General features: G+C 37.1%; 1 protein-coding gene across 1 annotated transcript in view; it reads right to left on the bottom strand.

Moving 5' to 3' along the window:
- Positions 1-127: 127 nt before the first annotated feature.
- LOC122822957 (rho-related GTP-binding protein RhoN-like) overlaps positions 128-12,853 on the bottom strand; it is a 38,818-nt gene continuing 26,092 nt past the window's right edge. Inside the window, exons 3-5 of the mRNA XM_044102088.1 lie at positions 9,729-9,838; positions 4,371-4,505; positions 128-1,051 (exon numbers count right to left, since the gene is read on the bottom strand). Coding sequence (XP_043958023.1) covers positions 797-1,051; positions 4,371-4,505; positions 9,729-9,838 — 500 coding nt within the window. The 3' untranslated portion in view covers positions 128-796. The remainder of the gene's footprint in view (positions 1,052-4,370; positions 4,506-9,728; positions 9,839-12,853) is intronic.

Raw genomic sequence — 12,853 nt, 5'->3', positions numbered from 1 at the left:
TAGGTGAAAATAACTGCAATAATTTTGATTGACGTAATATGTGGAAAGTAAATTTAATTAAGATAATTAATTATCTGAAATTCATCTGAACATTATTGAATAAATAAGAGAAAATATTTTCAAACACTAAGCAGATCCATTTTTTTTTATTATTTCAAAGCTGCATGAAGAACATAATATGCATCCTCCTAAATCCTTTCTAGAGTTCCCCACCCATAATTAGAACAAAAGTAAGTACACATCTCAGGTTACATAATGAGCATTTTTTCCATATTAAAGCACTTGTGGTTTAAGAAAATTAGTGTTTTATTAGCCCATGAGGTTGATTTTAGGTTTGTTTTATTCCAGTTTAAAAGAAAACGTCCTTCTTTCAGTATTTACAGATTTCTCAGAGCTCTTTTGTGCTTCATTTCCTGGAACACGAAGACAAAAACTGGATTTAAAATACGAAACTATTTATTCTTCCATTCTTCCCCGCTCACTTTGCTGCGGTTTGTTTTTAAACCAAACAGTTCCTGTCCTTTTATCATTATTATTTCTTGTAAAAGCTTTAAAAAAAAATCGCTTCAGCCACATTACTGGCCTCTCCGGGATGATAGCACAGCCAAAAAGAAAAATAACAAGCAGAGCTTTGCAGAAAATTGACCACAAAAAAAAAAATCACTCAGAGCTCTATTCATTTTCTTTTTTTGCCATATTGTTCTTGTTACAGTGCAAAACATGTGACAGGAATTCACAGATAAATTATAAAAGTTTATGTGCAGTGGAGCTCGTGTCCATCAGCCGACACGGATCGCTACATGAGCACGCAGCTCTTCGCCCGGTCCTTCCTGATGGCAGGCGGATGTTCATGAATCTCAGTCCGAGGAGGCTGCTGCGAGATCCGCTTGTGGGTGCGACGCGTTGCCGCGCGTTTGACCTGCGGCCGATGAACGTTGAACACGGAGGCCAGCGTGGTGACGTGGAAGACGTCGCGGACGCTGTTCTCAGAGAACTTCGAGGTGCACTCGGTGTAGGCCACAGCGCCGATCTGCCGCGCCAGGTTGGTCCCCTGAAGACAGAACATGAGTCTGTTACAAAAATGAGTAAATAATTACTTCATCTGCTAACAAAGACAGTGCTGGGAATTACATCAAACCCTCTCGTTCATTTTAAAACTAAACTTTTCTAGACATCATTTTCCAGATTTCTCTGTCGTTTCTAAAAATTTTCTAAATGTAAAAACCCAAAGTTCACTAAAAACGTAAGGTGGTGAAGCTTTAAATATGAAAATAGGAAAAACTGGGAGGAAGGAAGGATAAAAGGACACAAGAAAGAATGTAAAAAAGGACACAGAGAAGGATAGAAAGACAAGATTGGAAGGAAGGATGGAAAGAAAAATGCAAGAAAGAATAGAATGAATTACAAAAGGTTGTGAAGGCACAAGGAAGGATGGAAAGACAAGATTGGAAGGAAGAATAGAAAGGATATAATGAAAGACAGAAAGAAAAATCCAAGGAAGGATGGAGGACATAAGAAGGATAGACAAGATTAGAATGAAAGACAGAAAGAAGGACACAAGGGAGGATAGGACACAGGAAAGGATAGAAAGGACAATGTTGAAAGGAATGACGGGACACAAGGAGGGCTTTAAGGACATGAGGTTGGAAGGTAGGACAGAAAGGCCACAAGTAAAGAAGGAGAAAGGAAGGAAACTACATAAAGAAAATAAAAGAAGAACCCAAAACTGGTAGAAAGGAGGATACAAGGAAGGAAAGGGAGACATGACGGGACTAAAGTCTGGACATGATGGACAAAGAAAAGATTCAACTAAGATAAAAATCAGGACAGGAAAAAGGGGAGGAAGGAAACCAGACTCAAAGTAGGAATGATAATAAAAAGAGAGGAAGAAGGAAAGACAGGATGGAGCAAAATACGGAAGAAATGTCAAGAAGGAAAAAAGAAAGAATACAACAAAGTGAGGAGGAAACCAGAAAGTACACAAATAAAAAAGGCGGGAAGAAGAAAAGACAAAGAAAGGAAGCAAGCAAGGAAGGATGAAAAAACATCCATATTTTCCTAACTTTTTCATAAAAGGAGGAACCCTGTAGCTCCCAAAGTGAACAAACCGGGTCTAAGATGAGTCATTGTGTCGATTTATTTCACACCAGATCATCCATTCAGTGCTGTAGTGGATGTAAGACCATTACAGTGTTTGGTCATACAGGGAGGAAAACAAATCACAATTACGGTAATAAAACCCTGATAGCTTGTTGGGGCAAAGGGAAAAAACTCCCAACAGCAATAAAATATTTAAGGACTGTCTTTACAGCCGTAAAACACAAACATAAAGGTTCTGTTTATTCCTGCTGGTGTCCAACTCCATCCTACAGTCAATTACAGGAGTTTTTATTATTAATAATACTTAAACTTTTTCACCGTTTGTCACGCTACACAGACTTCAATGTGTTTTACTGAGGTTTTACATGACAGGGCAAACCCAGAGCAAAACATGATTATGAAGTGGAAGGAAAGTGACGCATGGTTTTCCAATGAGTTTAGAAGGGAGTTAGATTTTATTTAGGGGGGTACGAGGAAAGGGGGGGTGTCTATATGTTCACTCCTTTCAGATTTGTCCTTTTAGTTTTGCTTTGGTGTGTTTCTTAAAATCCCAATAAAACAAACTGAAGTTCCTCATGGTAACGTTAAAAAATTTAATACTTTAGCAAAGTTGTGTAAATTTGGATACAGTAAGACGATATGAAGTGAGCAACTAGACATCTTTAAATTTCATAAACAATTCTTTGCTTTATTATCATGTCCACAAAAATGTCTTTTGTTAGCATTTATTGTACTTTGATGCCTTAAAAACCCTTAAATATAGTCACTAAATGGTTCACTGCGTTACAACATTTTATTGTACTTTACAGCATCAGCTTTTTTCAAAAAAGTAAGAATCGATTTAAATGTATTTTTTCATAGAAGAAGATTAGGACCACTGACAAAAAAACCCCAAAAACTTCTAATTCAAAAAAAAAAAAATTCTCAGAATTTTTTTTCTTAGAAGTCCGACTTAAATATCAGAATTCTGACCTTTTCTCAAAATTCTGACAATTTTTCAGAATTCTGACTTTAACCTCAGAATTCTGAGGATGAATTGAGATTTGTTTATTTCAGTGTCTTTAATCTGTAATTTTTCTCACATTTCAGTCTCTATATGAAGTGTCTTTTTTTGTTGTTGATTGGACAAATAAGTCGATTCTTTGTGGCTTAAAAACAGTTTAGTACACTTTGAAAATCAGGCCTGGATTTTTGGCTCATTTAATTGTACTCAAGTAAGAGTAACTATTTCAACATATTTTTACTCAAGTTCAAGTAAAAGTATCCATCCAAGAAATTACTAAAGAGTAAAAAATGGATTTAGTAAAAAGAACGGAGTAACCGATCAATTAATATAAAAAAATTACACCATCAAACAAACCAAAATATAAAGGGATTTTTGGTAATTTAAAGATCCAAATGTAAATAATTTATCTAAATAAAATGATTACAAAATAACAAAATCAGGAAAAGTATTTTCATTCTAAATCAATTTCTTTCTATATAAAATGTATAAAACTAAGAAGAAAAACCTTCTGTGTCTGGCGAAACTTTGGTTAAAACAAGCTTTGTCTTTGTTCAGTGAAGGTAGAGTAAGCAGAAATTTTACTTAACCAGGAGTAGCGAAACTGCATAATAAAATTAATCAAGTAATAGTAATAAGTAGAGTAAAAATACTCCTAAAAGCAAAGTTTTTAAGTTGTTCAAATAAATGTACCTGAATAAATGTAAATAGTTGCAACTCTGCATTTATCGAAAGCTCAGCTGAATTCATGAATACTTTGGATATTGATTTCTGCAAGCTCATCGATCCCACGGAGATGCACCAAACTCACAGCCAACAAAGATCCTTTACTTTTTGTTTAGCAATAAAAAAATTAATTTGTTGACAAAAGGTTGCCCAGAAGTGTGATTTCACATTTACATGGAAATAGGCAATTAAAATTCATGCATGCCGCTGCTCATTGCTCCGAGACACACAAACAAAACAATTGCTTTATCACACAACCGCTGTTTGTCTCCGTCTTTGTTCGGGTTCCAGCTCCTTTCTTACACTCGCCGTGTTTCCGTATTTGTGAAAGTTATGATGTGGAGCAAATATCATTCTCCAAATTCATTTTCAGAAGTTTTGTTTGCATGCACCAGGGAGGAAAGTAATCACTCCTATTAATGACTTTCCCACTGAGTTTGCAAGTAACACCAACAAATGACTGTGGATTAAATATTGTGTGTCATCCAGAAAGCTAATTAAGCTTTAGCTTCAAACAAACGAGTGAAGGTGCAGCTCTCACCTGTTCGTGAGTAACGGGAATCAGTCTGTGTTTGGAAAGCTCTCTCATGACGCTGACGTCCGTCCTCATGTCCAGCTTGCAGCCGACCAGAACCACTTTGGCATTCGGGCAGAACTCCTGCTTCTCGCCTTGCCACTGTGTGTCAAATAGATGAACATCAATCACTGCACTCGTCTCTCAAAGTTCATTCTTCTTCCACTTTGGTGGAGTCCCTAAAATAGATACATTTCTAATTTGCGTCGCCTCTTTTTAAAGAAACCACTCACAGATGTATGAAGTTTCAACAGCAAATGGTACAATAAGGACAAAATACAACTGGGTAATACATTATGGATTCCCACCACAAGATTTCACAAACGTAAAATAAAAAAACATTCATCTTCCATTTGGAGAATATCTGTTAATGATGACATCACAAGAGGTAGCAGGACAGCTAGCTTCCAGATGATCAGCTGCTTTTAGTAAACTTGTTGCAGAGCAGGTGAGCTTGACTTTTGTGAAACAGATGCATCAACAACTTGGTTTGAAATGACTTCTGCAGATCATAAATCACAATATGAGGTTGTTATAGAAAATATGTGAGATTTTTTTTCATGTCTTGTAGCTTTACACGAGGACATCCTGCTCAATGTGTGGTGGCAAAATACATGTAAGTTTTGATGCAAGTTTTATTTTTATTTTTTTAAAAAGAGGCAAGTTTGCAGTAGCTATTTACATGTAGCTAGTTCCTTACATGTCTTTCCCATTTTGAAGAGCAGCTGAGACAAATGGGCGTCTGTGTGGCATTGTATTTATATCTCGATAAAGTTAAGTTGATCTCATTGATCAACTTAACTTAAAAACAGTTTACTAAAAAAATGTTTCAGTAGTATTTATGATAAGAAATGCCACTATTCTTCTATTGGGTTTCGGCTGCTTCTAAAAGCAGGCGGATTTTTGGTGTCTGGAAAATGAGCCATTTCAAAAACCTTTGGAATGTAACAAATCCAAAGGTGTAACAACTAGCAACCCCAGCAAAACCCAGCCCATTACCTAGCAACCGAAATGGAACTCCAGAACATTTGGTCAGTTGGTTTTACCGCTGTCTGCGCCATACAATGGCTGATGGAAAAGGCAAGTGTTTTGTTGTTAACATACTATTCAGAAACTACTTGCTGCATTCTTGTTGGTCGGGCAGAAGGTTCTAGTTGCATTTTTCCAATATTTTTCAGTGAGAGATTATACTGATGTAGGCACAATTTTAAGGCCTTTTAAGCATCTTTATTAGGGCAATGATTTCGGGATGCTATGGCTGAAAAACCTATCACAATACAAGCATTTTATAAAAGTCTACATCAATAATTGTATCTCAAACACTGCCAAACTGAGTTTATTTCTAAGCAGTCATGACGTATAGTGGTGAAACCTGAAACTTCTGCTATGCAAGTTACACCACAGGTCATTGCTAGGTAACCAAAGAATGAGTGAGTTGCTAGGTAACCAAAAAGTGAGCGAGTTAGTTGATTCCACCAACCTTCCATAGCTGGAGAGGTTGAGTCTTTCCTCTACCTACATCCCCCAGAATGCTGTGCGGTTCAGTGAATATTCTATCGATGTTATCTATTGATATTGATTGCTTGTCACTCTGGATATATATTGTTATTGCTTCGTTGTTCAGCCCTAATGGACGGAAGCTGTTTTGCTTCAAAATGCTGCTCTTCGTCACCAGATTCGAAGGCAAAGAGGGACAATGCTCATCACAGACCACAGACAAGACTCGCGCTACTAAACACTTTTCCTCCATCTTTTTCCCTGAGACTCCTTTCAGTATCTTCCCACAACGAAACAGAGGCAGATCACTTGCTCCATTTGTTCTGCCTCACAAAGACATCTTGTTTTCTCCAGTTTGCCTGGCCGCTGACACTGGTATGTTCTCCAGCGTCGCTGCTGTTGCCTTTTCAACAGCCTTTCTCGCCGTGACTGTGTGCGCAACTAGTGAAACGCAGTCGTTCACATGAGTCACAAAGGGCCCATGGGAAGAGCAGTTTATTGTCTGCATTACTGTTAAGAACTGGTGCATAAAAGAGCATCAGAATGAGAGCTGCTGGAGCAGAGTCTGGTTCATGAAAGGGACAAAATGAAGCTTTGTTTTGCTTTTCGCTTTTTCCTCAACTGACAGTTCTGTTTAAAAATACAAGCGTGACCCAGGATGGTGCGAAATAAACATGCAAAAACCAGTTATGCAAAGGTGGAGCTAAAAGGAAGATACAGAAGATTGGATTTCATGTGTTCAGTCAGCTGCAGTCACAATAAGGAGTCGTAGGGATTAGGAAGAAGATTGTGCCACCGGAAAAGTAAAAAAACTCATTTTCAAACATTTGAATTGTAAAAGTTTAGTTTTATCTTTGTTCTAAAACCACAAATGTAAGCAAAACAATTGTAGTTCTTAATTTAAAAAATAATAAAATTTGAAATGCCAACATTTTTGCTAGTATGTTTTGCAACACTAAGTTAAAGACCTAGACACTTAGAATATTTTTTGTCTAACCTTTATTTTACCAGGTAAATTGGTCGAGAACAAATTCTCATTTTTAACAACGACCTGGCCTGGAAATGTCATGTAGCAGAACACAATACAGCACAAACAGCAGACAGTACAGCAATGCTCATACTAGCAGAAAAATCATAAAGTATTTGTAAATCATAAAGTTTATAAAAAGTGACTGCCTTTCATAATTCTGTAATTTATTTATAAAATTCATTTTCAGACCATTAAGAAAATAATATAAATGCCTAAAAATGGTACTAAAATTGAACGCAAATTCACTCTAAAAAAAATTTCTAGCAGGTGAATAATTTAAACTTGAACTACATCTGTCATTTTTTGTTTCTTTTCAGATTAAATTAGATTAGAAAAACTTTATTGTCTCCAAAGGGGAATTTGCTTTGCAGACAGCAGATAAATAAAAAAAAAAAATACAGAAATTACAGTATTTTTGTGATACTGGTAACTCATATTTTATTATTGATCATTTAGTTCTTTATAAACAATAAAGCGTAACAATTAAATCTTGGAGCAGAGGGTTAAAAACAAAGCAGTGAAAAACAAAAGTTGGTTGAAGAGTCAAAAAGGTTTCAGGTTGGCGGAGATATTTACGGACATGAGAGATGGAGACTGATGAATAGACTGAGAATGGAGGAAAACAAGGACAACAAAGGGAAGTGATGAGCAGTCAAAGGGTATTTTTGTAGCTGAGCAGTGCAGAAAGAAAGAATAAGAGGCCTAGAAGGAAAATTGGAAAGTGCAAACATTGATTATTGGAAAGGCTGTCAGAGATAGTTGGACACAAAGATATTTGAGGATGAAAGCTTTCAAATGGAAAGCAAGACCAAAGCGACAGAAAAAAAACATGAGATGTCCCGGCACACCTAGAATTACAAACTTAGGTCACTAAAGGATAAATTACTTCTAAATAAAAGTGACGACTCAACATGTCACTTTGGCATTCTGAGCATGCATTTCAAATACATTTATTCAACACCATTTACTGAGGTCATTTAGAAAGGTCACAGAAAGCGCTAAAGTGGACCCCCTGTAGATGTGGGAATGTGCCTACCATGAAAAATAACTGTTTTGTTTTGCTTTGACAGTTTCACTGATGAATGATGGCAGGAATGTCTCAGAACTGAAAACACGTCAATCACCGCATGCCAACTCGTTCAGTCTAAAAACAGTTGGCGGTTAAAAAACACCAACGTTTTGAATTTACCATCAGTACATCTGAATAATTTTTATGTCTTTAATTTTTACCTTAATAGCCATAAAAATGGATATATTTGTGTAAAGCTATATAAACATTATATTATTTAATATCAAAATTATTTAAAATATTGAATATGACTTGACATTTTAATAGAGAGTAGTGTGTCTCATGTAAAAGCATGAACTACCACTCAGTTGGTCACAAGGCAAGGCATTTATTAACATTTGTTTGACAGGAGTGTTTGGTTTGGAAATTTGTAGACAGTCCCTAAGTGAACCTCCGTGCGCTTGAGGAAGATTCCCTACCTCAAGCGGCTGAAGAAGAGAACAGCTGGCCGAAATTAGCGTTCATAAATCGGATCAACCTTGAGCTAAACGCCGCTTGCTCGGCGGATATCGGAATATCCAACTCGAAACTAACTGCACTGCAGTCGGTAATGCAATTAAAAACACCAAGATAAAGTTTGTTTTGGTCTGTGGCCTGTGAAGATGGCACCTAGCAACTGCACAAGATGTAAACACCCCACAACGTCTTACGCAGTGGCGTTGGTTCCAAAGCTCTGTTGGCCAATAATAGGAGCTGGACATGGAAGGCAGCTCTCCTCATTAACATAAAGATGCAAACGGAGCAGCAGAAAAAGGAGAGGAGGCAATGACAAGGAAAAGGCAAAAAGAAATATTTACTTTTCTTGACAAAAACGCATGTTTAGGGGAAATGAAAAAGAAAATATATAAATTTCTTGACGGAAACTCTTGTAAGGACTACAAAAAACAAAATTTATATTTATGCCTTTAGTTCTTATTATGTCAGTTTTGATCCTCCATAAAACAGTACCTCCAAAGATCTGAAGCAAATCAGATATGCAGACTTGCTTTGCTTTGAGAACAGAAAGCACAAAAACGTACATTATGAGTAAGTGTTTTATCTAGTGTCAGCTACAGCATTGTTTGGGCTCTTTAGTATCAATCACTCACGTTTTTTTATTTTTCCGTAGATAATATAGGCTATAAGAGAAAGAAAAAGCATCTTCGGCAGATGGACTTCTTTGGCACAATGCAAGACGTTTCCAAACAGCCTTACGAAGATACGGCTGATTTAGTAGGTTAGCTTCTGCTATAATGCCAACTCAATCTCCACTGTGCGTATTAACGCATAGTAAGGTATATTCTGTGTTAGAATTAATCAATTTGTAGTTATTTAAAGAGTTTTTAGACGGAGTCTCAAATATTCCAGGATTTCAGCTATTGGTGGGCGGTTGTGGTTCCTAACCCCTGGAAAACTGTGTAATTATTTTTGTAAAAACTGACCATGATAAGGTTTTGTTGGTGAACAAAATAAAATCTTAGTGGATTATTTACAGTTATGTTCTTAATTTGAAAATCAGACGACATGAGGTCCGTTTACTTTCATGGTCGTTTATCTCATTAAAATAATTTGTGTCTGTGAGTCGAGCAGAAAGGATTTCAGACGCAGTCAAACTGTATACAGATTGTGACCCTGGCACTAAGAAAAACTCAAATTCTCCTCAATTTTTTATTTTCCTAATAAGTTTTAGTTTTAGCAAGCTAAAAGATGACTCATTTTTTTCACGCTTCTGCGAATGTGACGCTCTGACCTTTTTCACCACGCTGTCCAGGGTTTCCGGACGGCTGATGTCAAAGCAGATGAGCACAGCGTCCGAGTCGGGATACGCCAACGGCCGAACGTTGTCATAGTAGGCCGAACCTACGGGGTCAAAAACACACAGATATTTCCTGACATGAGTTTTGGTTTGATTTGTTACTCCGGCAAAGACTCTAACAGAGGAACACATTCAGAAGTGACAGATATGATTAGTTGAATTCGGTCCCTTGTTTACGTCCGGATATTTCGCGCATGCGCACACCACCGGAGGGCTTCTACCACGCTCTCATTGCCGCGGTAGAAGAATCCCGTTAACACTAAATGAGGTATTATTAATTTAGTGCTGTGCTCCTCAGCAAAGGGAAAAATAACGCGGGAAAACCGTTGAAAAATAATTCAAAGCCATTTTCCCCCCTGCTCTCTGTGTCCGCTCCGCTACAAACACACCCGTTGTCATAGCAACTGGCAACGCCACTAAGTGCATCAGGATTTAACGCCAAAAGAAACTATTCAAACTTTTCGCTCACAAAGAACAGAACATTCTATCTTTTACAGTATTATGTTTTTAGGCTTGATGTTACTTTTGTGATTATTAATAAGTGATCGCCGTGGTAGATTAGCCACCACTGCTATTAGCTAATCTAGCACAGCTGTGGTTGATTAGCTGATATAAACACCTTCTCTACTGATGATCCCAGTTGGTGCTTTTTAACTGAACACCATATTCCGTATCATATCTACATGTTACAGTTGTCAAGGTGAAGCCATGTAGATGTGATGCTAATTTTTTCTCAATTAAAAAAATTTTCTGACCTTGTTATCTTGTAGTGTTGACTATTAGTATCAAAGCATACATCCCCTCTTCCTTTGTATGTCAGGCTTATATTTAAGATTTAGTGAGTTATATTGATAACGTAACAGCTAAAACCAATGGTAGTCATCGTCATCCATCAGCTTTTTTTGCCCAAAATCAGGAAAATGGGGGCAGGATCCTGTGACGTCACGCTGCAACGGGACTATAAGTGGATTTGATTTATTGCTTTTGAAGCAGACATGTGACAGGGACATAATGAGCAGCTTGAACAATGTGTCACCTGGTATTTCAGAGTGGCACTTTTTTTTTTGGCGCTGGCCCAAACTGAATTGGGTATTGTGACCGGGGCAGGGGACACATTCCTATCCGGAGACAACAACGTTCCCTTTGCATTTTTCCCCAATTGTCCGCACTAAGTGCCTTTGTTACCAAACACAGAGCTTTGTAAAGTTAACAAAAACATGTTCAGCAGTATATTCTATTGGAACCCAACTGGGAAAAAAAACTCCTACACAAAAATGTGAGTTTTAATGTTCTCTTAAAGCGACAGATGGATTTATGGTAACAGACGTTTCAGTATTTGGGTTTGGTTTCTTATATTGACCAATAAACTAATTGGTGCAATTTATACGTTTGTGCTTCTGGACTTTTCTACAGGGGATAATTTGAGAAAAGAAGAAAAAAATTCCTTTCAGAAACTTTAATTTTAATATTATTCAGTTGTTTGTGACTAAGTTAGACATTTGCTCTACATTTAAATCTTGTTTTTGAAACGGCTCGTTTCCCAGACACCAATAAACATTAACTTATAGCAATAAAAAAAAACATCTGGGTGTTTTTGTGGGGTTTTTTGTTACACAGTTGAGACATAAATGAAAGACGAAAAAAAACATGCAAATTAGGAATTTTGTATAATAGATCCCCGTTAAACTGAAGGATATTGTGTTATTATATTCTTTCTCATCTCTGACTGAGCAAACAGCCATTTTTCCCCTCTGTGTTTTAGTATCTGATAGATGCAGGAAGTGGGAGTGTTTGTGACAATGTCATAAAATGCAAAGGTCTCCTCAGAGTCCCTTAAACACACACACACACACACACACACACACACACACCGACAGCTGTAGCTCAGCATCAACTTTGATCAGAGGCATATAAAGTTTCACTCCTCGTCCTTTGAGCGTTTAAACTTTCTCTCTAAATATTCCTGAGTGTTTCTTGTTTTTTACAACCCTGGGCCTTTTTCATTTGCAGCAATTTGCCAGTGCCACACTTGTGGGTCAAGCAGAAAATAAAAATAGTATGCAATAAAACAAGAGATCCGACCGGTGCAATCTTCAATTTATTATGGGATACACTCATCTGGGCAGAAGCCTTGGACACAGTAAAAGAAGTCATCTGCAGAGCTGCTGAGTTAGTACTTTTCCAAGAAGTCCACATCTATGTAGGCTACGGCTGAGAAGAGTAATGTTTTCTATTCTCACCGTAACAGCTTGAGCAGAATATAGCAACACATGATCAACCCGCTTATGTCCTCACAGGTAGATTATGAGACAGACAGAGATCTGATTCATCACAGGAGAGTCAATTCAATGGTTCAGGGTGGATATTCTATAATGTGTGAGTTTACATCCTTACATGAAGAAGAGAATAAATAAAATGAGAATTGTGTCAAATGAATGAGCTACAGCATGCATTACCTTATTTCAGGAGATTTAATGTCGGTTGATTAACCAGAAATGTTCAGAACCACAGCTCTGAAAAAAATTAGGAGACCACTTAAAATTATCAGTTTCTCTGATTGTACTCTTTATAGCTTTATGTTATGTCTTTTATTCTATAATTAAAATCCCAAGCATAAATTTAGTATTACAAAATGGTCAAAATATTAAAAAAGATGCAGTGCTTTCAGAACTCAAATAAAGTTCTTATTTATGTATGAATATGAACTACTAATGTTAGTTCATCTAATGATTTAACTCAGGCAGAGTTCAGAAATTAATATTTGGTGGAATAACCAGGAGGTTTTCAATGGGGGCTCTTAGTTTTTCCCCAGAGCTGCGTAATCTCTGCTCCTCTGAGCTGCAGTTTCCCACTCAGTTCCTTCAGACTAGCCAGCACCAATTAGCAAACACCTGGTGGAGCTGTGCATCAGCCGAGCTCATTATAGGACCGACTTCTCAGTAAAATGCTGGTAAAAACATTGTCAAAGGGTTAAAAGCGGAGTGAGTTTCGGAAAGAGTAGGAGTTGTTTTAAAGAGACAGACGCCCAATTTCAAGACGCTAAATATTGAAGTCATTTC

This window comes from Gambusia affinis, linkage group LG20 (assembly GCF_019740435.1).
Source record: "Gambusia affinis linkage group LG20, SWU_Gaff_1.0, whole genome shotgun sequence".
Classification (NCBI taxonomy): domain Eukaryota; kingdom Metazoa; phylum Chordata; class Actinopteri; order Cyprinodontiformes; family Poeciliidae; genus Gambusia; species Gambusia affinis.
Note: the sequence above shows the minus strand (reverse complement) of the source record. Positions and strands in the feature narration are given on the sequence as shown.